This window comes from Dermacentor silvarum, chromosome 5, assembly GCF_013339745.2.
Source record: "Dermacentor silvarum isolate Dsil-2018 chromosome 5, BIME_Dsil_1.4, whole genome shotgun sequence".
Lineage (NCBI taxonomy): Eukaryota > Metazoa > Arthropoda > Arachnida > Ixodida > Ixodidae > Dermacentor > Dermacentor silvarum.
The window spans coordinates 15,040,770-15,066,209 of NC_051158.1; the positions used below are offsets into that span (position 1 = coordinate 15,040,770).

Below are 25,440 nucleotides of genomic sequence, written 5' to 3' on the forward strand. Positions count from 1 at the left end.
AACAACAGGCCGCAGTTGGAATACAAACCCGCGTCTTCGCTTTGCGCGTGTGATGCTCTTATCAGCTGAGCTACCGCGGCGCCTTTTCCCCATGCACTTTTTGGTGTACTTATGTTGATCTACTAGAACTAATACTGGGACCATTACAGCCAACGCCACCACTAACAAACCTTGGCGGCGGATGTGGTACATACTTTCTGCCGCAGGCGTCACGTGTAGGTGAACATTGTCGGATAAGGCAATTTGGAGGTTTCACATACGTTGATTTCCATTATGTTATGATTTCTTTAATTTAGGTAATAAGTACAGGCAATTTTTCCTTGTTGTCTTGTTTGTTGGCGACTTATGCTAGGACACACACACACACACACACACACACACACACACACACACACACACACACACACACACACACACACACACACACACACACACATATATATATATATATATATATATATATATATATATATATATATATATATATATATATGGTGTTTCAGCGAACACTTTCGAAAATTCTTACAGGTTGCCTGTGGCAGATAGCACAATTCCAGTTCATGAGCTTGTTTACTCGGTGAGGCGCACATTACTTGCACAAGAAATTGACATGCATAATGGAATAATTTTAAGAAATTCACTAATTAAGTTTTAACTAATTACCTGATGGCCCATATTGCAATTTACAAATTGTAGCCGTGGAATTCGCAAGGCGGATCCACTTGGAACGAATTCTCGGGATGACACCAGTTTCGAGATATTGCTTCCCGAACTTTGCGGAGAAATGCATTGGCGTTCCAGTTAAGTTCTTAAGAAAACGTCGCTTTACGCATTGAAGCACAAAATTAACTGTAACGCCAATGCATTTCTCCGCAAAGTTCGGGAATTAATATCTCGAAACTGGTGTCATTCTGAGAATTAATTCTAAGTGGATCCGTCTTGCGAACTCCACGGCTACAATTTGTAAATTGCAATATGGCCCATCAGGTAATTAGTTTAAAACTTAATTAGTAATTTTTTCTTGATTAGTCGATTATGGATTGCAATTTTTGTGCAAGTAATGTCCGCCTCTTCGATTTTTCTGCTCTTTTTGGAGCAAGTGTACTCCAATGACAGAATGAGGCTCGAGTATTGTGTTTCAATAGGACATCGAGAGAAGATTTTGATCTGTAGTCACTACGGGGAGCAGTCGAAGCTGCTCCGCGTCAACACGCGTGAATCAGTGGAGTGGACCGGAACTCTGCGTGGCGTTTTTCTTCACACATGCAAGGCCTCGGAGATTGCGGCGCGTGCAGGAGGAATCTCGGAGGACGCCACATTTGCTTTTTGGCTTTTTTACTGCTCATGGCGATCGGCGGCGGCGCTGCGGTAGCAGCTGTTTCAGCGGTAGTGACGGACGCTACGGACGACTTGTCGCGGCGCGCGGTATTTCTTTTTATCAGGTCGGTAGTTACAGCTCTGAAGTGAGTATCTAAAGCCCTGATAAGACTGTACTGATTAGTGTACCGAACACCGGAAGCGGATAACCCCACGAACTGAATCCGGTTTAGCACTTCCGCTCTCACGCAGTGATGCATCGGTGTAGGTAGCGTGTGTTGTGTTGCAATTACGGATTAGTTGCAGATTAAGAGGTGTTGCTTAACGACAGAGGCGGGTGCTTGTTCGCCGAGTCGGTGGGCTGCTCCGAGCCCGCCTAGCCCGACTTTCCATTCAGCGGAAAGGCTGCACGAGAGAGGGAGAAAGGACAGGGCGGGGAGCAAGCAGCAGGGGTTGTTGGTCCCTTCGTGGACTCCCACAGGAAAGGGGGGGACGCCGTGCCGTGCTGTGCCCTGCGTTGGTTCTGCTCCCGTGTGGAGGTGGGAAGAAAACAACACTGCCTCTTCGTCCCAGAACCTCTCTCGCCCACTGCGGCACGCATGGGCCCGTCACGGGGGCACTGGTTTGACTGCAGAAGATAGCGCCAACCTTTCCCTTTCCCTCAAGAACCACTTATCGATCACTGGTTTGGCAGATGGGGAGAAGGACATAGTCTCGCCCTTTTTGCTTTGGTGCCGTTACTGCCGTACTCGAGGCCGTACCCGTGCGTCGTATTCTTGAGCAGCACAGCGTCTCGTCTCCGATAGTAAACGAGGGACCACACCATCACAACACTCCGCGTGCAGCACTTGGCGGCGGCATGTCTGCGCATACTGCATCGAGGGGTGAGTGGCCGCCTATTTGTTATTGCGTCGTTCGAATTTACAAAGAATTTCACCAACTTTCCCGTCTATAGCACGATCAAAAAGTTGACGGTAAAAGAAGAATGGGAAAATAACACTATGAGTGCTGTGTGTGTGTGTGTGTGTGTGTGTGTGTGTGTGTGTGTGTGTGTGTGTGTGTGTGTGTGTGTGTGTGTGTGTGTGTGTGTGTGTGTGTGTGTGTGTGTGTGTGTGTGTGTGTGTGTGTGTGTGTGTGTGTGTGTGTGTGTGTGTGTGTGTGTGTGTGTGTGTGTGTGTGTGTGTGTGTGTGTGAAATTGCGCGTTTCCTGACAGATCAGAAGGACCGTCTGTCGCGCTCGGGCTAGTTGGTTTAACATAGGTACTTTCAGATATAGCGCTAATAAGTACACATACACACGAAGAAGACACCACAGACGCTACCAGCTGTTTATTACAATCGATACACCCTCCGATTTATATAGTGAACGACGTACACAAGTGTCACGCCCACTTCCCCATGCGAAGGTGATAAAAACAAATCTTTAAAAAAAATGTGAACAATACTACTATATTCCTCAGACAATCAATCAATCATTTTATTTCAGCATCAATGAAAATCAATGACTTCCTTCGCGAACAGGCATCGTATTCCTATGGTCTTCACGGCTCCTATCTAGGCTCTGCCCTCGAATTTGCGGTGACAGCAAATGAGGTTGCCAAACCAGCCATGATCGCCACTTCGTAAGGTGTGCGACAGGAGTGGTACAATATACTCCGTTCCCTTGTTTTGCGGAAATGTGTACATCGGCCAAACCGAACGGTGCATCAACGACCGGCTCAGGAAGCATGTGCTAAAAGTTAAAAAGACAAATATGCACATTTGGTTGCCCATATCACCACGTGTGATTGCAAGGAACGATTTTATGAGACCACCATCTTAGGCAAATCTGCAAACTACACGGCTCGGCTTTAGAAGCCTGCTTCATCCACAAGAATTCAGTTATATGCATAAGCGAAGCGTCGATTCTTTTGTACAGGACCGAACTGGACTTCTTGAACTTTGTTGTCTGAGGGCAGATAGTAGTATTGTTCACTTTTTTTAAGATTTGTTTTTATCACCTTCGCACAGAGAAGGGGGAGTGACACTTATGTAGTACGTGGTTCACCATATAAATCGGAGGGTGTGTCGATTGTAATAAACAGTTAGTAGCGTCTGTCGTGTCTTCTTCGTGTGTATGTGTACTTATTTGCGTTATATCTGAAAGTATTTTACCAATCACGTTGGCGCAAACAAAAAGAAAAGCGGGTGTCGGCGAGCTTGGCAATCTTATCTGAGGATGGAAACGTGAGCAAAATGGAAGCACTGCGGACGTGAAAGTGTCGTCTTCCTTGGTCCCATACATGTATTACGCTTGATCGCTGACGAATATGTTGCACCGTATGGCCCAAAAGTCTACATCTTAAAACTTTTATACTGAATTCTTCATCGAAACGTCCGTGCTGAGGCGTGTGACGTGAAAAATTCGAAAAATATTTATTCTCGTGGTTCTTTCGGCTTCAGATAAGTTATCAAAACTTGACAGGTTGAGTCTTTCTTTGATGAAAAACGCTTAACTATAATAGATCGACGCAAACGCTTTCGAAATCCGTGACGTCCAGATTTCGATATTGCGTTTCTGCCTTACTAAGCCTCCTCCTCACGGTAGAAGGGGATATTAATTTTGTCATTCGTGAAGCGTAATGGGCTAATACAGCTTAATGTAACGCTTTTCAAGCCTCATCTGTAAGTGTAAAAATTGTCCGCCTGATGTGAAAGGTGCTGAATTAAATTATTTATCGCAACCAATATCTTTAGAATATTGCTTTAGAAGTCCGTCAATTCCAATAGTGCAGCCAGGCAGCCGGCCACCAGAAGATGACCGTAGGACTTGCATTGTAATTGAGAGCCAACGAAAGAAGGGCGTTCCGTCGATCTTCTGCTTGTTAGAACAATACAAAAAACGAGGCATTGGCAGAATAATTTCTAAATTTGCAGCGGGGCATAGAGGCGCGCGTTTTGAGCCGCCTTGAGGGAAGCTCAGATTCAAAAGAGTGTTGCAGCTGACTTTAGTCAAGATTTTCAATTAAAAAAAAAACGATAAGATTGAAGAAATACGGTGCAAGACACGATTTTAAGATATATGGTGTTTCGACGTCAGAGATCTGATGACCGAGCACCGTAGGTCTTGTAATTGCCTTACAATGTGTTTATAAGTATTTTTCCCTTTGAAGGGCTTGGCTAACGTTAGCTGGGACGCCCTGTACAATGCTGCCAAGTTACTTACTTTCGTTGCCAAGAAACGCATGCAAGCGCAGAGTAGCTACTCAAATATGCTGCACAGCATTGCTACTCTTTCGACTCACGTGCGCCATGAGACAGGTTGCAGAAACTGCAATAAATATGTAACCTGTATGTTCGTACTCACAAAGTGGCACCAACCTAATTTTCGCATATTTGCATCAATGAACTCAGTTTTCTTATGTAAATGGGAACCCTTGTTATTTTCACTTTTTATGTCCTGGGAAAAACAAAACAAGAAACAGCTTTCTCCCCCAAGGTTCTGTTTCTTTTTTTTTCTTTTTTCCGGTCCTCGCATCTCTAACCTAGCACTAATACTTAGTACTTCAACAGCAGTGCCGAAACGCACAGCCTAGCGAGCGGAAGAAGCAGTTTTCAGTATATGGCACGTGCTGCGATATCGAGTCGGAAAATTCGCTGTTCATCTTGCTGCGTATCTGTCCAACTCCTGACCTGACTAAGCACCGGCTTGCTGAACGTAGGACAAAGCTTGGCGGGACGCGTCAGGCTCAAGAGAACTTTGATAGAGGCGCGTTTGTTATCTTTGGAAATATGTCATTTGGACGGCCTTTCTACTGGATGGTGTCAGCATATATCACTTACCGGGCACGTGCTTCGTGTGGTAACGCCACTGCATGCCACTAGAACAGACGACGCAAGAAGCTGCCACTAGCTTACGACGTCAGCAGCTGCGAATGCGCGCGATTTGCCAGACAACCAAAGCGGCCACAAGTAAATGATGCAAACTGCTTCTGAAAATATCGATAGTAGAAAGTTTACTCATAATCCTGGAGGAAGGAAAAAGTTAGGAGGGAGCCTCGGGGCGCAACGCAATTTGAAGCCAAGCGTGTCGGCCCAACACGTACGTGACAGTCGCGTCTAATGCGCGGTAAATTTTGTAAATTTTGGTGGCCTGTAGCTGACGGCTTCGGAAGGCAGGTCCATTGTCGGAGACAATTACTTTTGTGTTGTGAAACATTTTCCGGTTTAAAAAAGGAAGTACTCTGTTGGCATCTTCTTTACCAGGTCTTGCGGCAATCATCCTGGTGCACTCATCGATACACAACAGGAAGAGAACACAGACTCCATTTTGTTCTATACCACACTTCTTTATTTTCTCCCCATATCCTGCCCCTTGTCTTGTTTCAACTTCTTCTAGTTGCAGGCCGCCATAGGATTGCTTCAAATTTTAGGGCTCCTGTTCTACATGCAGCGCTGCGGCAGGGCCCCCGAACAAGTGCGCATTGATTAAAAAACCACAGGGCGCCAAAAGTCTCGGAAAATCTCGATTCTTGCTCCGTGATCTCGACCGAAGAGGTCACGTGTTGGGCCGACACTGTGCAAAGGGAGCGTTCGCTTGCCAAGGCTAGCTTCGTGACTTAATGCTCTCTCCTAACTTTTCCCTTCCTCCGTGTTCATAATGCATACACAGTGTGGTCATTTTATGTACGAAGACCAGGCTCAAAAGAGTTGCATTGAGAAATTACGGTGTCATGGCCTGCTAAAATTTGCACGTGATTACTCTCTCGTGGCGCAGATTCCACAGGCTGAAGGACCGACTCAGCGTGCCGGCGCATCATGTCGGACATGTCGTCTGCTGCACTCGCGCCGGATGCCAGGTGTGATGGTGATGGTGCTAGAAAGCGCCCCCGTCACTTGTATCCCAAATGTGCCAAGAAGCATGGCGGCAAATGTCAACTGCTGCAGCACCGGCGTTACATCAACGAGGTGCTTCTTCACGGTGGCCTGGAGCTACGTGAAGACGTTCGAGGCAGAAGCGGCGGCGACGCACGACTTGCAGTCGCTCGAATAATCGATTACAGGTTCTGCGACCCGTCGGATGAGCAGCTTCAAAGCGAGCCGCTGAACCTCGCTCGAGGTCTGCTTCTTGAGCACCGTTGTATCACCGCCGTGGAACTGACCTGGATCGCGATGAAAAGCTGTTCGTTGCTCGCGGTGCTTGAACGTAATGATGAGGTGAAAAGTTTGACTTTCTGGTTGCATGGCGATGGCGTGGTACACACCAGCCTCTTCATGCTGACCAACACACTCTCGCGAATCGACGAGCTGATCTTCATGGATTGTTTCTGGTATGAGAAAATTCAAGCGTCGATTTCGGTGAAATCCATTTTGCTCGAAGACAGTGTCACGCACCTGACGACTCTGGACGTGGCACACCTGGCAATGACAGGAGAAGAGGCTGCTCGGTTCATCCTGTCCCTGGTACAAAGCCAAACCATTACCAATCTCACCATCGGGCCGGACGTGATGTGCTATAACGGCGGTAAAAACTTTTGCAAATACCTCACCAAGAAAAGGACCTCACTGAAGAAACTCACGTACGTGATAAAGACTACCCAGGTTTCCCCCGTCTGCATAAGAGACGCGATAGAGTGTCATATCAAGACTCTGTGTACGATGAAAACTTTGGAGGAACTCACTTTTGACTTTGACGACGTGGACGCGGGCAAGTAAGTTATTCAACTGCTTTTATGATTTCCAATGCTTTGATTTGTGCGGTGATTTATTGCTTGAATATTTCTTTTTGCGTTGTCAATATCGATGATGGCCACCATTGGCAGGATTCCCAGTGGGTTCAGGGCAACACTTTCATGCGCATTCTGGCTCAGAAAATAGATAAGGCTCGTCACTCGAGTGTATGATTGGCCGAATACGTATTACACTTGGGAGTGATGGCAAATTGAGGTGTCTAACAAGACAGAGGAAATTCTGGAATTACCATCTATGCCAGTCTCATGAAAGATTCCAAACCACTTTGAGCTAGAAAAGTTGCTACAAAGTGGCAGTTGGTGTAACATCCTGGCAGCAGCAATTATTTTCCCAGCTTCCTGTGGCATTGCAGGCAAAGCAAAAGAAGTGAATTAGCTGTGACAACTGTTTGTGTCTGGCCGTATTTTCTGACCGTATGAAGCCAAGGAAAGCGTAGCGTTTCGAAATTAACCTTGGCGTTTAATTGAAATGTAGACTAAAGGCAAACGAAAATTTGGAGGACGCTTAAGTTTCGCCTTTAAGAGTGGAACACGATACCATTGAAAGATCCCTGACCGTTTCTTACGCTTCCCGGCAACTGCGGCTTATGTAACCGCAATGTTTAGCGGGAAACACTGGCAGCGAACGCATTGCATTAAAAGGAGCTTTTTGGTAGAAACGTGGCCTCTTGCGTGGGCCGATCTTCTGTCTCGCACTTGTAATATTTCAGTCTGAGAAGATTTAACATAAAAAGCATGCGCAGTCAGGGTTTTATTTCATGACATTTGTTTGTGGGCTGTCATTCTTAAAATTCCGAGGAATAGCTTTGTAAAGGATGCAAGATAAGATGTGAGCAACTTCAGTGATAGAAGAATGTTAATGCCGTATAGTATATTTCTCGGTCACGGGACGCGCCCACGCCGGCCACGACGCTGACGCCGGATTTTCTGCGACACGGGGCCCTTAACGCTATCGCGTTAGAATGAGAGCAGCGGCACCTTGGGGGAAATTTTGTTAGGGAGCCTACGTTTTGAAGGTGTAACAAGCAAAAACCGACTAAGCCGCCAATTATTAAAGACGATAGTCTTTCTTGGGGAACTTAAACGCTGAAAATTTGGTCTGTCTGTCTGTCTGTCTGTCTGTCACCCGATTCAGCCACCCGGCCAAAGTTGGACCACTTGCTTACCGCCCACACTACTTAAACTGGTACGGCTGTTCATACTTGTGAACGTTATCGATCACAAAGTAAATATTACGCATATCTGAGGCGCAACATCACTAGGTAAGTATTAGGAGGTGTGTTCCTTTAATAGAAAATACATAGATACGTAACTCTAAAGACCCTAGTTTCTTAAGCTGCGCTGAAAATGCCATGCTATGCGCGCCGACGAACGACGTTCCCCGACTGCGCGCCGACGAGCGCCCTCTGCCATGGAGGAAGTAAACCCTCTGCACAAGCTCATGTTTCCCGATGTATTGCCAGATGGCGTCCATGTCTCACGCAGCGCCTCCTCAATTTTATCAGTGCCAGCCAGATGTGACCGATTCAACATAAAGGAAGCGCTGTCTGAGGCAGGGCAAAACATAAATGGCCGCTTGATGAAATAATGCGGTAAAATGAAATCTGTTCAAACAAACCTTCATGCCAGGACGGAAATGGTACGAGAACAGCATCACGGGTGGCCGCGGATCAGACCAGCACTCATGTAGTACGGCCGGCAGAAGACTATCGTCTTTCGACGACATTTGCAGCGAAGCACGCAGATACGCGGCAAATATTTTATGAAGGAATCTTCCTCCTCCTAAGCCGTTATGAGTCATTAAACAGACTATTAGTTATTAAATGCACCATACATGTACTCGGGTAACTCGGGTGAGGTGGCAGAGCTCGCTTATACGTCTTCACTGTCTTTGATACATAATTTGTAATTTTGGCGCATATCTTTGAAGGATTATTTTTGTCGCGTCGTGTTTTACCATCTCAACCTTGAATGTCAGATATAAGTTTGGGTGATTGTGGCGGCAAAAAGCAAAAAGAAGCACTTTTTCCCTTGAAACACATTTCTAGTGCAGTGGGCCTGTCGTTTTAAGTGTCTTTTCTGGCTTTGTTACACAGTGCTGGCCGTCGTCGTCAGTGGGCTTCTTCGATTTTCCGTTCCTGACAGTCCCGGACTGCCCGGGACGGTGCTTTCAGCCAATGAGCGTTGCGTAGGCAGTATTTCGGACAGTCCGGGACTGTCAGAGACCGATAATCGAAGAGGCCCAGTATGTGTTCCAATTCTGGCCTGCATCAGAGAGTCTACGCATCTAGCTAAGGAGACGGTCGAGACAGCTTCGAGTCCAAGTAATGGAACGCGTCTCGAACTGTCTCGAAGATTCACGGAGGAAGGAAAAAGTTAGCAGAGAGAATTACGTCACGCAGCCAGCCTTGGCAAGCGAGCGCTCCGTGAAGCCACTCCCTTTGCTCAGTGGTGGTCCAACACGTGACCTCTTGCGTCGAGATCAGAGAATCGAGATTTTCCGAGACGTTTGGTGCCCGATATACTTTTTAATCGATGTGCGCTCGACCAGCAGCTGCTCTGCCTGGATCTCTGGCCATATTTTTTAAGCGAAGCTTTATAGGCTAACAAGTGGTGGTGGCGGCGGCGTCACGCTGAAAGGTGGGCCTGATCCTGGCGATAGTGCAGAAAGGCTCCAAGCTCAATGGCACATACCAGGGACAAGAAATAAAGAAAGAGAAGCAACGAAAGAAAGAGAGAAAGATATATATAAAATCAGGCGAATACACTAGCATACAGCATAAGTGTGCAAGTAGAACGAGACCACCCTTGCATTAGCGCTAAAATAATACAATACTGTCGAGAGTGGTAATAGTGCAATCGCAAAAGCGGTTACAGGGAAATAGTTTTAAGAGCGGTTTCTTGTAGAATTTATTTTTTTCGTACGCGGGAACAATGTTCCTTTTTGTGCAATACAAAAAAATACAAATCAACTGCATTCCTATTTTCTTTTCTTAGGTATATATACTAAGAGCCAGTCCTTCAGGGCTGGCTCTCAGTATAATTTGTACGTGCCACATAAGCTTGGCAAAGAATGCCTTGAACCATGCAATTGATAATGTTCGTGTGTGCTCGAAGGCCCGCGTCCAGCCCGGGCCCGCTGCTTCAAGCCTGGGCCCAGCCCAAGCCCGCCGAAAAACGCTTCGGACGGCCCGGGCCGGGCCCGTGCAGTGCTCTAATAGCCGTACGCTTAGAGACACGCAGCCGGCAGCACGGATTATACGTGAAGCGATAACCTGAGAGAAAAGAAGAGTTGAGTAGGACGTGGTGCAGGAGAAAGATGGTCTATATTGTACGAGGACAACGACGACAAGATCGGCAGTAGCAGGTGGCCTATTACGATGCAAACGGAATCCCTTATACGAGAAATAGTGGCTGGCACACATATGCTTCATTTCCTCCATATTGTTCTCGGCACTAAGAGCCTATTTAGCTTACTCATCTCATCCACGCATTTTTTTTTTCCAGCTCAAGATACTGCGCCATGTATGCCAAATTGGTGTCTCGCAGCTTACGGTGCCTGCGGCTGCCCCGCACGCCCTATAGCCGGTGGGTGTTCAGCCCATCATCCTGGTTTTCGGCTGAATGCATGGAACCCTGGCTCGCAGCTCTGCGAAAGAACTCCAAACTGAACGAGCTCCGGATCGACTTGTGGTGCTTCCGCGAACTGGAGTGCCGCGCTTTCTTCGAAGCAGTCGCCGGCAACGCCACCCTGCGGCGTGTAGTCGTCCGCCATTTGCCGTATACGGCTAGGCTCGACGTCATGTGCAGAACGATCCGTGAACTCGGACTGAGCGATCGAGTCGTCGTCGAGGAGCAGTACTACCGCTATCAAAGCATGCGATCGTTTCAGGAATGCAGCGAAATTGCCGGCGTAACCTTCTGCGAGCATTGCGCTGTACACGCGGGGCAGGGCGATTGCCTCGAGGACGTACGAGAAGTATTCGAAGCTCTCAGTCTCATCCGTCGCCGGATCTCGCTGAGGGTAAAGTGTGAGGGGTTCGACAGAACCACGTTCGATGCCTTGACTGCACTCGTACGAAGGCGGTCTGCGCATACGGCCGTGGAGCTAGACATGGAGCACAGTTGGCGAGACATGGAAGACTGGCAGATTCGAGAAGTGGCAAGCGAGCTGCTTTCTGCGCTTGCATCCAACCCGAAACTCACCAGAGTAAGCATCTACGGACTGCCGCTGCCGGCCTACGACTACTTGCACCATCTTGCTGAGAGCGCTAGCAAGAATCTAAACTTGGTCCACTTCTGCCTAACTCCGGTCTTCCCTCGCCAGAGTTCGGCGTTTAGCAGTGGCTACATCTGGCTTGGGGATGTGCGCATGAAGGCACCGCCAAGCAGCGAGAACTCCGTTCTGGTAAAGATACAGGTATGACTAAGGCTACTGAAACGCGCTCTTCTTAGTCTACGCTCTTCGGGATTTGGCATCGCCAGCTGGCTGGGTTAGTTGGGTCAATCTGCTCAGTGGCAAGGCTTAATGCACAAGGTCATCCTTTATTTATCACTTAATAAACAACTAATTCTGATAAATTGTACGGTATTGCGCTTCGCGCAGTGGCGTTTGCTCAATACCGGGCTAGCAGACGCTGGTAGTGACCTTTTGTAAAGGTTCGTCTAACCGATATCTCTTATAGACACGTTTTCGTACACTAAGTGTTCTTCCCGAAAAACAAATATTTAAAAAGGCAATGTCTTCACGATTACGCAGCTACCGGAAAATTACACCAGCCGCGAAGCGGAATGCACTTGGTAGCTGCAATAATAGCGGTGCTTGCGTGCTTGCGTGCGTGCGTGCTTGCGTGCGTGCTTCGAGGTTTGCGCCACCAGGTGGCGCTAATAACCCGGCCGCTCACGTACCAAGTACCAAGGTATAGACACGTTGTGCTGTGCGTGTGGAGAAGAAGAGGAAACGGCTGAACACCTCATACTTTTCTGTAAGGGGCTTAACCCTACAGTGCAAGGCAACGGGGCTGATTTTTTCAAAGCATTGGGGTTAGGGACAGCGTGAAAGCAAGATGAATCTTATCTACAAAGGCAAAGGAGATAAGGATAAGACGAGCTCGTACAGGCCAGTTACAGTAACGTCGGTGATATATAGAATAGCAATGCAAGCCATAAAATTAGAACTGTCGAAGTGGGTGGAAGGAAACGGTGTATTGGGGGAACTACAGAATGGGTTCAGGCCAGGCAGACGCTTAGAAGACAATATGTTTGTACTAACTCAGTGCATAGAGATTTCAGTAGCTCAGAAAAGACCTTTATGGATAGCATTTCTAGATATTAAAGGAGCTTATGACAACGTAGACAGGGAATTGTTGTGGGATATTCTTCAATACGAAGGCATAGATGACGATTTCGTGGAGCTGCTGAGGGAGATATATCGAGACAACCAAGTACAAGTGGCATGGGAAGGCCGAAAAGGAAATGAAATGGTGGGAATTCACCAAGGATTGAAGCAAGGATGCCCTCTGTCACCATTGTTGTTCACGCTTTACGTCAAGGGCATAGAAAGACGACTGGAAAACAGCGAATTAGGTTTTGATTTATCCTACATGCGTAATGGACAAATGGTGCAACAGAAGATCCCTGGACTGATGTACGCAGACGACATTGTGCTACTAGCGGACAATAAAAAAGATTTACAGATACTTGCGAATATCTGTGGGAACGCAGCGACAAATCTAGGCCTTAAGTTTAACACAGAGAAATCAGGGATTATGATCTTTAATGAGCACACGAGTAACTTCGTGGTGTCAATTCAACAGCAAGTAATACCCATAGTGAAGCAATATAAGTACCTCGGCGTACACATAAACGAAGGAAAGAATTACTCAAGCAACCACCAAGATAATCTGAAAATAAAGGGGAAGCGGAATGCAGCATTAATGAAACACAGAGCACTGTGGGGCCACAATAAGTATGAGGTGGTGCGTGGAATCTGGAAAGGAGTAATGGTGCCAGCGCTAACATTCGCAAATGCCATTATATGCTTAAAATCGGATATATTGGCGGGTTTGGAAGTTAACCAAAGATCAGTAGGCCGGTTGGCTTTGGGAGCACACGGTAATACGACAAATGAGGCAGTGCATGGAGACATGGGTTGGGCCTCTTTTGAAGTCAGAGAAGCACAAAGCAAAATTAGTTTTGAAGAAAGGCTCAGGAACATGGATGAAAATAAATGGGCGGCTAAAGTGCACAAGTATCTCTACATGAAAAGCGTGGACACAGAATGGAGGAAGAGGTCAAGGAAGTTGGCAACCAAGTACAGGATAATCGAAACTGTAAATAGACAACCAGGGGTCATCAGAAAGAAAGTGAGAGAAATAGAGACCGTGAATTGGATGCAAAGAATGGAAACGAAAAGGACAATGGAGATTTACAAGAATGAGAAGAAAGAAATTAGAAGGGAAAATCTGTACGATAACACAAAGGGCAGTGCCTTGCTATTTGAGGCTCGAGCCGGTTGCCTAAGGACGAAAACATATCGGAACAAATATTCGGAATTAGATGAGACATGTGCACGTTAACGCCTCCGCTTATATCTGGCAATCCGCAAGCAATATCGGAATACCGGACCCGCTGATACTCTGTCAGAGAACTCTCGGTCTGACAGAAAGCTACCGCTTTGTCAGACAGCGTTAGCTTCTTTAACATGCGCTGGAGTTCCGTTGAGCAGAATTTTCTATAAACTATCTCAAGCACAAAGGAAGGACGAGCGTGCGACAAATAAAGAAAAATATTGGCACGACACGCAGACTCCACAGAGTAACCCACGTGACCGCGGATTTTACTTTCTGGCAGTGTTGTTGCCAGGCAGCACAATGCGTTGCGCAGTCCAAAGGTGGATAAGTTGTAGCCCAAACGTAACCAAAGATTTAAAAAAAAGGAGCCCAAAAATTTGCAGCTAAATGTAGTCAGTTATTATTGTCAGTTTCATACATCCATGTACACTGACACCATGCCGATACACCGTAACCGCACAACTATAAATAGCGTGTTGCGGACGGTCGACCCTCGTGTACAACAACAGTAACAGCATCCATGCATTTTACATCGCTTCATTCGTACATTGTGGCTGTGTTACATTAAACATCTTTCTGAGGCTTTACGTGCCAAAACCAGTTCTGATTATGAGGCAAGCCGTAGTGGAGGGCTCCGGATTAATTTTAACCACCTGGGGTTCTTTAACGTGCACTACAACGCAAGCACACAGAAGCTGTTTATGTTCAAAGTTATCGAAGCATTCATACCTCTCCTTGAGGGCACAGCGAACGCGCAAGATCGTCTGTACTACGTGTACGTTTCGCGTGGTCAGTGTGTTCCGGTGATCTGTACGCCTTGGTCACGGAGAGCGGACTTAAATACTCTATCCACTGCAGCGTTCAATACAAACCGGCACAGGAGGACAAATATCAGTTTTGTCAGATTTAAGGAAAAAGCTCACCGCAGCGCTTTTCTTTTTCCGCAATGGTGAGCCAAATGTTCATCACATTTTCGCTCCCAGTCAGCAATCGAAGCTTCGCCTGCAGAACTTACTCCATTTCAATTTGGGATTTTGTCACCTATTAGTTCGGCAACTGGGAGAACTTTCACAAAGTTGGAAAATTGCACCTCGCGAACAAAAGTACGTTATATGAAGATTTCGAGTAGTTTCAAGTTATGAGGAATCCCTTAACGTATGATTGAACACAAGCCACAATGTACGTGCGACAGCTGCCTTACATGCTGTCCTTTTCACTATCTGCGCGTGAGCTCTTGTGAAAAGAATCCAAAAAGAACTGCCAAAAGCACACACACGCGGGTGAAGCCAATGTATTTCCCGGTCAGCAGTAAGAGACGCGTGCTCACTGAGGACTTTCTTCGATAGCATTGACCAAACAACGCGGTCCAAGTCTTCAAACAGTTTGTGACTGAAACAGGGTATTAACCATGTCGAACTCAATGATGACTGTCGGCTGTACAAAAAGCATGTACAGGTAGTTCCTATCATCCTGATGCATGTCACGTACGCAACAAACGTGATGTGTAGCATCGCTCCGTTCAATGAGCGATTTTGAAATCCAAGTTCAGCTCGTTCCACAGTGCTCAAGGATCCGACTAACAGCGGCGGCGATACTCAGCCACCTCGTGTTAGCTAGACATGTACACAAGTTTTAGTGCTCTACTATCATTAATGTAGACGTAGATAAATCGATACTGCTCCTATCATTTAGGCGAACCAGAGTGAGCAGCCATCTTTCATGGTCTCTTACGTGCCTATTTAGGCTTCACACAACATGAACTTCCTGAGCAGGAAATCTTTAACAGAATACTTTGAAAGTGTGGTTCCTTGGAGAATCAATCAAATTCGGATCAACGCTTGGAAGAACATGACGGTAGATGCAAAGCAATTCAGCTATACTGGAGAAGTTAAATACCATTACAACATAAGCGCGGTTGCTCTCCATTCCTTTATTACTTTCGGGAAGGAGTCAACGACTGGTGTAAGTTCTGATGTCGACCTCGAAATAGAGTATGCGGACCTCAAGAATCCGCCTGAGTTCATCGGTGCGCATTGCTGATGATTCACCTTTTGGGGAACTCCCCAGTGCATTAAGTGAGTATTTGCTTCAACTTTATCAGCTTCCGTCAAAGTGGGGTACGTGAGACACCGTGTCCGACCATTCTTTTCGAGGCCGCTGCCGTGTTGCAAATGTCTCAAAATGTGCCAGATAAGCGCTGTGCGTAGAAATCAAGTGAACCTGCCAGCGTCGCGGCGGAAAACGTTATTACCGCTGACTGTGACGCATCTTCATTCAAGTGTCCTAACTGTCTTTGCTCTCACGAAGGAGTGCCCGAAGATGCTACAGGAAGTTGGTATTCTCCGATAAATGGCAAGATACAAATCTTCCCGTTGAGAGACTGCTTAATCACTTCGCTGAAACAAAAACAATGGCGAAAGAAGCGCTATACCCAGCTGCTTCAGAACTGCATAGCGAGTCTCAGGTGTAATGTAAAGTAAGTTAAACCCTTATAAGGGAATCAGGTGTAAATCAGTCTATAACTCACCCATTGATTTGGGTGTAACGGTGTGACCTGCCATAGACCGATTTACACCTTATCGACCTTTAAGGGTGTAAATGGTTTGACAGGGCACGTGTATCGGCAACGAGGACAGTGACCATGTCTATTGCGAATCCAAGGGCGCTGAGAGCACAGAATGAATATTTCCTGGCTGAAACATACATGCAGTGGTCTTCGCTGCCCTCTAGACTGACAGGCATGACACCGTGCCGTTGCGTTCTTCTACGTCATGGAGCGAATGCGAGGACTAGTAAAGCCGACGACACTATAGGCAAGCAAGGAGCTGAAAAATGACAACAAAATCGTTGAGAAACACGCTGGAGCTCCTGCTAGAGTCAAATGTCTGCGGTTCTCTGCGGTCTTTATTTTGTTTCAGGGTTGATGGGGCCCATCAAGCTGCCTTTATGCAGCTTGTTTTTCCCGTCATACCCAACCGCAAATTCACACTTCCCATGTGCCGTGTGGTTAAATAAAAACTCTCTCTTCAGACTCCTGCTGCTGAAGTCGTTGTGCAAGCCCTCGCCGAACGGCAGTCGCTTATCGCAGCTCTTTACATAACGTAAAGAGCCATTCTTGGCCCATGTGCTGCTCACGCGCGCAGGAGAGGCCCGCGCACTAGCTCTCTCGTTGCGCGTTTTTCTGAAACTTTAATTGAATTGGTGACCCCAGCCAAGCTCTGGAAGCCGGATGACATTCCTGAATGAATATTTTTTGTTCTCTTGATAATCATAAGAATGCTGAGATTGCCTTCACCGTTGTGCATCCTCCTTCTATGTCATCATCGTCATCAACCCTCGTCGCACGCTTACGTCCCCATCAACCCTTGTCGCACCCATTCCTCCTGTGCAGAGTGGCAGGCTAGAGAGCGCGCTAGCTCAGACCTCTCTCTCCCTTAACTTCAACCCGAAATTTTAAACTCTACGTGCAGGAAGCTAGCGGAAGAAACGCAAGCCGTGTCTTGGCGGCGGCCGGCTTTGTTCTGCGCCGGCAAGACAGCGTATACGGTGCACGGTACCTCGAATCGATCCACGACCATCCCTGGCTCCTGGAGCTCGTGAGGGAGGGTGCAGCGGTCTCCGACGGCGAGGCAAAGGCGTTGATCAGCGATGCCTTGAAAGAAGTGCGATACTGCAGCGCCGAGGAGTTCTTGAGGATGGCCGGAGTCGTCAGCTCGAAGGTCGAATGCATCGGTTCTGGCAACACCGGGGCTAATCTCGCCAACATCGGAGAGCATTGCTGGCTGCACATCCGCCAGTACCTCAAACTCGACGACGTCGTGGAGGCTGGGCATACCTGAGTGAGTAAAAGTTCGCGTTTTTTTTTTCTCTTTTAATCTATTATTGTGCCAATTACGAAAGAAATCCTCGATAATGTGTATTGCGCGAGTAAATTATTTCGTCAGTTTTAACTACTCAAGCATTCCCGAAGGAAGCTGCATGAAGGATGGGTTGCATAGCGCTCAGCGTTAAGTGTTAGCGCTGTCTTGCTACGCGTGAAGCTTGGCGAACAGGAGATAACAGTACTGCTGTAGGGCAAGTCGTTCCAGTTTTTTGGCTGCTTTGGGGAAGAAGCAGAAAACGCTCCTAATACAAATGCGTAGGCAGACGACTTGGAACGTGCCGGCAGTGCCACCGCGTATGTAAGATGCGGGAATTATGTAGAGCGAGCAAATTTTTCTGTCCTCACAGAACTTCTGAGCGAGAGGAAGTGTTGCGACGACGAAAAAACATGCGCGAGAAGTTATGAACATCTTGCTTTCAAGGATGAAACGCTGATGACGTTTGTTCAATTTTTAATCGACATAAGAGTTTTTGTGATGCCTACTTCTAGTGGGTTCTATATCTACATGCTTATTCTAACTTCGATGTCATGACTCGTGCGGAACAATTTTTTACACGTGGTGGAACGTGCCTTAGCTGACGTTTTAAGAAAGCCAAAATTCCACGTTTGACGTTGAGGTGATACGAGAGGGTCGTCAGGTTTGACCTGATGGTCCCCGAGTGGGCCTAGCCAGGTGACGTTGACTTTACTCGCGTCTATTGTGGACCGAATAAAGTTGTTTCACTCACTCACTCACCTTGCAAAGGAAGTAAAGTGGATTACGAGTTTGCATCAAGATGGATGAAGACAACTTGAAATAATTTGAGCATAGGGTCATCTAGCCATCTTACGACATGATTGAGGCCTTCATCCGGGGTATTTGGTCAGATACGTTCCGTCACCGAAACATGAAGATGATACCATGAAGATAACATGATACCGTCACCGGTAAGCATGAAGATGTTTCACGATGGTATTGTGGCAGGTCGACAATACGTATTAGCAGTAGGAGAGATAAAGGGTTAACCTTGAGCGACATTTACAGCGAATGCTATAAATGTATATGTTTGGTGGAAGATTACAAAAAAAAGGAAAATTTGCCTTGGGTACAAGTTTCAGAAAAGTAATTCAGCATTATAAACTACAAGTGTGGCTTCGTCATAAACAACTTACGGAGAGAAAGGAAAATGGCTTCAGTTCTGATGTTGCCGTCAAAGTTAGCACCAAGATCGTAGACGATAAGGCCAGATTGGTTTTGCAAAATATTAGATAGATTAGATTTAGCTGGGGAATCATGCGATAAGATTTGAATCAATGTGCTTATTACTCAATTTCTCTTGTATACATATGGGCTAATTTCTCTTTAAAAAACGCTGATTGACATGAAAAACGATGAATAAGAAACAGTGGACGATGTAATGTCAAGCATAAGCAAGAGGCTGAGAAAAAAATTTACTTTCAGCTACATGCACAATGTGAGTACTTTGAGGCGAGGCTACAGAAAGCAAATGTATTCCATACAACACGTAATTCCCTCCCTGCAATGTCAGGCGAAGGCCATGATCACACTAACCGGGAACTGCGCCCGGGTCATTCACGTACCTGAAATTCAGTTCCGTCCTTTTCGCGCGATACCACTCTTACGTGTGGTGAATATTACGTAACAAGGAATGTTTTTTTCGAGATCAATGTTGAAAAAAGGTTTAAAATTGACAGAATCAATCAAATTCATTATATCAGAATGAACGACGCAGTTAATGAGCCACTTCCCACTGCTGGCATGAGGGTTGTTTGCATAAACATATACGTCGAAATAATTCCGTAGTTCGCTACTACAGCGCGCCCCATAATGATATCACAGTTCTGGGACGTATAACCCCAAATTTTATGTCATTTTGTGTATTATTATTTTTTCCTGAAAGTGTGTGCGCACACCACGCCTTAGTACATACATACAGTGGCCCGAGTAGAATGGACTGTGCTCTTGAAGCTAAAAATGCTCAAGACTTTCCTTCGTTCTGGGAAATCGTTGCAACGCCTGCGACGCCGGCGGTGGCGCTCCTCACAGTTCCAGCGTAGGGAGCCTACGGACCGCCTTAGGCTCCCTACGCCACCGTAGAGTCACTAGAAGAAAGTGACCCTACGTCAGCGTTGCAAGACGCCTAATGGCTGCCAGGGCGTTATTTCTGCCGCAAAACAGCAGTTGCCTCGCGTGCAGTGTGTCGCCCCCGCTTATTCTTAGGAAGACCATCTGAGGTGTCAACTTCAGTGTGGAACTAAGCCTCGCTTTCGTTTTAAATAGTTTTCACCTTCGTGCGAAACTGCCCATTTATTTTAAATGTGGTTTGTAACGCGGATCGATACTGGAGCCAGGGCTACGTACGTCGCCAGCACCGGGGAACTTCAAACCAATAACAATAGAGCTGACCAGTGAGTGTACCCAGCAGCATATCTTAGCACGTCTGTCGCGAAGCTGGCCATCACTTTACTTCGACAATAATGATCGGATGGTTTCTATTTTTTTTTTTTTACTTGCAGTGACCCTCGGTGGAGCTCCCTAGAATAAAGTAAAGGGAGTGCTAACCTGTCCACTGCCACTTCGTGTACAGCAGCTGCAACCACATACGAAGACGTTTTGGCAACGGATGTGCAGAAATCAGCGTTGTCACCTTGAAGATATTGCTGAAGCTCGACGTTCTGACGATGCTCCTGGTCTGCACCCGCTGAATTCTCCCGGCGTCATTGCCGGGAACCAATCGGGAAGGGAGAAAGTTCGTACTCTAAGAAAAGAAAGGTGTCATCTTAGTCTGCATAGACTAAGTGCTGGGGAGTAAGTGTTTGTCTTGGGACTTAAGTTGTCTTTTTGGAAGGGTTACGAATAAGCCACAAGAGCGCAGTTTTACACAGCCATGTTGCGTGGCCATTCGCTTAGTCCACGAGGGTTGGAAGTTTACGCCTTGCTTCCGGGGCCAAGTTTATACCTTTGTGGCATAAGGTCACGCCAAATATCTAAGCATATGTTGACACTCTTCGGGCTTAAAAGTTATGCCATCACATACGGACTAACGTTACCACCAGCTGAGTGCAACCGAGCCCTTCCAATAAATGTGCAAAGTTATGCTGCTAAAGCATCCACTATATGCTGAAGGCACACACAGTCTGGTTACAAATGCAAAACGGCTATACTAAGCTGCTAGCGCTTTCTGTGAGAACTGAAAGTTTGAGGGGATCTATATGGGATATTTCTAGCTAGAAGCTAGGAGAGGATTTCATAAGATCTATTAGCGCCTGTTCGGCGTTCTTCACAATTTGCTTAACCTAAGCCTCTCCTTCAGATTGCCAAACAGTTGCACATACCTCAGATAAGTATTTTCTGCTCCCACACAAAGTTTACACAACGCCAGAAACACCGCTACCAATTTGTATTAAGTTCGGGTGCATCTTCAGATCGCGTGAATGTATTTGCGGAGATGCTGCGTCGTTAAGTTCACGCTAATTGGTTCAGACCACTTGGTATCGATGTTTATTGTATTTTTATGTTATTTCACGGAAGCTTCATCGAGCCGATTGGAGTGAGTGAGTACGAACTTTATTGAGGTCCTGAGGAGAAAGAATTAAAGCGGGGCCGGAGGCCCCACCAATCAATCTGGTGGCTCCACCCAGGTCGGGGCCGGTAGACAGAGTCTTTCGGCGACGGCCCGGGCCCTCTGGACAGCCTTGAGCTGAGCGATGAGCTCTGTACTTCTGAGCGCTGAGTCCCAGGAGGACTGGTCAGGAAAGTCCGTGCCCGCGTTGGCAGGGCACAGCCAGAGCATGTGTTCGAAGTTGTTGTATTCGTGGCCGCAGTGTGGGCATGCAGTAGGAAGGTCAGGGTCGATCCTGCTTAGTGTTGTTGGTGTGATGTATGTCCTAGTCTGCAACTGTCTGTAAGTGACGGCCGATTGGATAAATGTGAGTCATGCTGGGCGTAGTGGCGCGGGCCGCTACCACTAACTCGCGAGCGATGAAGCAAGAAAAAAAAAAAGAATATGCAGGATAGTTCCATGCTTCCTTTCTTTATTTCGGGTTTCGGTAGACCAGCAAACTGGCTTAAGCAGTTTTCTTTCATTCGTGATAGTTCATCTCAGAAAGCAGGACCTGCGAAAGACATGAAAGGTATTTAAAAATACCTTTTGACACCAGTGTACGCACTTCAAATTTTGTAACAGCAGCTGTTATTTTTGTCAAAACATGATATGGTTGCGGCAACACGCCCCCGTGTCTCCTTCCGAGGAATCATCATCATCATGACACTGTATGTCCACTGCAGGACGAAGGCCTCTCTTTGCGATCTCCAATTACCCCTGTCTTGCGCTAGCTGATTCCAATTTCCACCTGCAAATTTCCTAATTTCATTAACCCACCTAGTTTTCTGACGTCCTCGACTGCGCTTCCGTTCTCCTGGCACCCATTCTGTAACTCTATTGGTCCACCGGTTATCCACCCAACGCGTTACATTCCGAGGAATATAGCAGTTCAAAAGATTTCTCTCCGAGCTCACAAAAGTAATTATTTATTCTTGTCTGCACTCGGTATCTGGCGCTGTAGCAAAAAATACCAACAAACATTATAAAGCAACATTCAAACAAGTATACAATAAAAAAAAGAGCACGCGTGAGAACGCGAAATCACTCCAGCACAGAGTACAATGCACGCAAAATACGCGAGGTATGCATTGCGACCAATCAGCCGAATGAAACATGCAATTTAAGTATAGAGAATAACAATATGAAAAGTAAGGGCTAAGAAAGTGCGCATTAGGAATAATGGAGAGAGACTTACCTGCGGGTGCCGTGGTTCGGTTTTGAGGAAGTGCTAGTCTGCTGAGTGCCGTTGTCTGATGGGAAGAGGACTTGGCACCCGTAGGCGCCGCTTCCCAGAGCTTACATGTACTCATCGACCCAGCATAATTCGGTACGTTGACCCTCGCACACCCCGTGAGACTCGCGGTATCTCGAAGATGACTGCAATTATGACTGCTGGAACTTGTTCGCGACGTCACTGGAGCGAACGAACTCGTTAGATTCGTTCGCCGCAGAGGCCCTCCCTTTTTCGACAATAGGCACCCTAGCAATGCTACTCTCCCTGCCCCAAACCTGCCACCCCTCTGTTCAGCGTTTGTGTCGTACCCTTTTTAGAGGGGTATGAATCAGATTCAACATGCAGCAAACTGACAATTAAACTTATTCGAATAAAATTAAACCAACTGCACGACATATTAACCGATACAAACTCGCAAGCCTTTCGAGAAAGTGACTCCGTAAGAAAACTGTCGGCGCTTGCGTTTATTTGCGCTGATCCTCCCGTCTGTGGCAGATGGGGCGAAAGGCTGATCGTACTCCACGTCTTGCTGGAGTGCCGGGAAGCAGAAGCAGTGCGAACAAGGTACGTCCCTGTAGCGTACAAAAAACATATCCCCTTACATCCGACACTCTTTCTTAGCCCAGAACCCCCGTTTGAAAACAAGGCAGTGCTTAACTTTTTAAATGATGTGCTGCATGTTATCAGCCCGAGAGATTCGTAGCCCTCCCTCTATCTAGAAGGGTATCGCTGCGAGCGCAGTGTTTTCTAGAGCACGCGCCTCCTGGCCCTTGTGCTCAAGGGTCTTCGTGAGGCGGTAGTGCTAGTGAATCGGCACATTTTCCTTCATCTTTATTTCGCCCTATTGATTTTAGAATAGGTTTTATGGTAATCGCTCACATCACCCGTCCTTGACATTATTTTAATACTTGCGTATTTTACGTACCTTACCGGGAATATTTTTAGGCCTATATACAGCCTCGTTACATTTTACTTTTCTCATTCACATCATAATCGATTCCCCCATACCATCTCTTGGCGCTCTTTGGCCATCCCTGGCATTTGCGCCAAAAAACCCCATGCATTGTCTTGCGTTTATTTCCGGTTTTTAAGCGTGTATAAGCGCCATTGTTGCAAAGCCTCTAGGCTACTGCGTTTTCTTTTTTTCACGGACTGTTTTCGCGGATTATGTGTCATTTCGCCTTTTGGTAGTTTTCATCTTTTTTTTAATACTTTCAAGCCGCTTAGATGTTTCAGCTGTTTCTTTTTGGTGTCGGCATAAGGACATTCTGTATAACACATGTGACTCCATGTTCTTCTTTTTTCGAGTTCGGGAGAATAAATGTGAAGCTGAATCTAGGGAAACCCCGAAGAATGCGAGTCCGTGTGTTTGCAAATGGTACCCGTTCGATCGGGTAGCCCGAGTGAAGACATGTGCAGGCTTACGGCCTTTAAGTAAAAATATGAAGGCGCAAGCTGTCCGGTGGTCTATTGTGTAGCCAAGTGCTTGTGGAGTGTACATTTTGTACTCGACCGATTTGTATTCATGTATGCTTCTAACGCCTAACCAGTTTGCGAGTCTTTCCCAGTACGCGCTACTCACGCGGTTCCACTTACTGATACGTATCCTTCGCGCAAAGGTTACGTAAGTGAAACCGCGTGAGTAATATATATACAGGCTGTCCCAGCTATCACGCAGCACGATTTAAAAAAAGAGGAACGGAGTTACGTGAAGCAAACCTAGTGCGTATTGTTTCCAGTAATGTGGAGTAGCCGCCAGTATTTTTTTCGTTACTGAGATTTAATTAATTATAATTATCTAACTCGAGAAGTACTGTCCTAATTATCAAAGTGTCAATGAGAAAGTTGTAGAGCAACATGGAAAACTCCCGATACAGCCATCTGTTGTTCAGTACGTCCTACATAAGAGTGTCTTTCCGAGCGTGAAAGAAGCCCGCGAATACACGCAAAGTGCTTCGAGCGACCAGTCGTGCGCAATTCTGCGTGTATTCGCGGGCTTCTTTCACACTCGGAAAAACACATTTATGTAGCACGTATTGAGCAACAGAAAGCTGTATCGGGAATTTTTCATGTTGCTCTACAACTTTCTCATTGACACTTTGACAATTAGGAGAGTACTTCTCGAGTTAGATAATTAATTACAATTAATCAATTAAATCTCAGTAACGAAAAAATACTGGCTGCTATTCCACATTACTGGAAACAATACGCACTAGGTTTGCTTCACGTAACTGCGTTCCTCTTTTTTTAAATCGTGCTGCGTGATAGCTGGGACACCCTGTATATATGAACAAAGAAAGTGCTTGCTGGGTGCTGATGCGCCCAGCGTTTCCTCCCTCGCTCGCGCACACATACACGCGCCAAATATGTCACCCTTATCCAGGTATTATTGTTGTTTCTCAAGGGCCACAACACAAGGTACTAACCACTATACGATCACGGCTAACCGTGGGAGTGTGCAGAACACGGAGAATAACGCGAAACAAACGGCACACGGAACGAATGGGAGGCGCTGCTGTCTAGCCCGGCCCTGGAAGATCAGCTACGACTGATGCGAGCTGAGCGGGTGGCCCGTGCCAGTGGAACCTTGGAAAAGGGACACCACCCTGACGGACAAACTCCGTTTTTCACCCCTCTACCCCCTCTGGGGGAACTGGGTTAGGAGCCCGTCCGGTTTCTGTATATAATTAAGTTTTCTACTACTATACTACTACTACTTCTCTAGGGCCAAGTTTACTTTTTTGTTATCTCCTGCTAAGTTATCTGGTATCACTTAGAGGGTGTCCAACCGCAAAAAAACAAAAAAGAAAAAAAATGTGCATTTGGCACTGTTTCAATGTATCTCCCAACTATGTACTATAGGCGTCAAATGAAACGCGAACAGCGGAGCGCGTGGCCGAAGCATAACTGAAGGTATAGTGCGCACCACCGTCCAGTCATCACCATTGACAGGTGCGTACATCCGGTTTGACCACACTGCGAGGTTACGCTCCCCCTTTTCGTTTCCTGTTCTGGTTCTCTTTTAGTTCAAAGCAAGAAAAGATACTGGCGCAGGTATGATGATGGCGCGAACCATACCACGCGCACCGCTGTTCACGTT

At 46.7% G+C, this 25,440-nt stretch overlaps 1 protein-coding gene across 1 annotated transcript; it reads left to right on the forward strand.

Annotated features, from left to right (window-relative positions):
- The first annotated feature begins 1,444 nt into the window (after window positions 1-1,444).
- On the forward strand, window positions 1,445-24,131 carry LOC119452928 (uncharacterized). Its single transcript, XM_037714888.2, has 5 exons — window positions 1,445-2,201; window positions 6,074-7,007; window positions 10,554-11,466; window positions 17,089-17,457; window positions 20,019-24,131. The coding sequence occupies exons 2-4, from the start codon at window positions 6,115-6,117 to the stop codon at window positions 17,455-17,457; spliced, it is 2,175 nt and encodes a 724-aa protein (XP_037570816.1). The 5' UTR covers window positions 1,445-2,201; window positions 6,074-6,114; the 3' UTR covers window positions 20,019-24,131.
- Window positions 24,132-25,440: the final 1,309 nt, after the last annotated feature.

What these genes read in the sequence shown, in the direction of transcription:
- LOC119452928 (XM_037714888.2), top strand. Translation starts at nt 6,115, where the DNA reads ATGTCGGACATGTCGTCTGCTGCACTCGCGCCGGATGCCAGGTGTGAT. An exon ending in GACGACGTGGACGCGGGCAA is followed by an intron (nt 7,008 to 10,553) that starts GTAAGTTATTCA and finishes TTTTTTTTCCAG; the next exon opens with CTCAAGATACTGCGCCATGT. An exon ending in CCGTTCTGGTAAAGATACAG is followed by an intron (nt 11,467 to 17,088) that starts GTATGACTAAGG and finishes CTCTACGTGCAG; the next exon opens with GAAGCTAGCGGAAGAAACGC.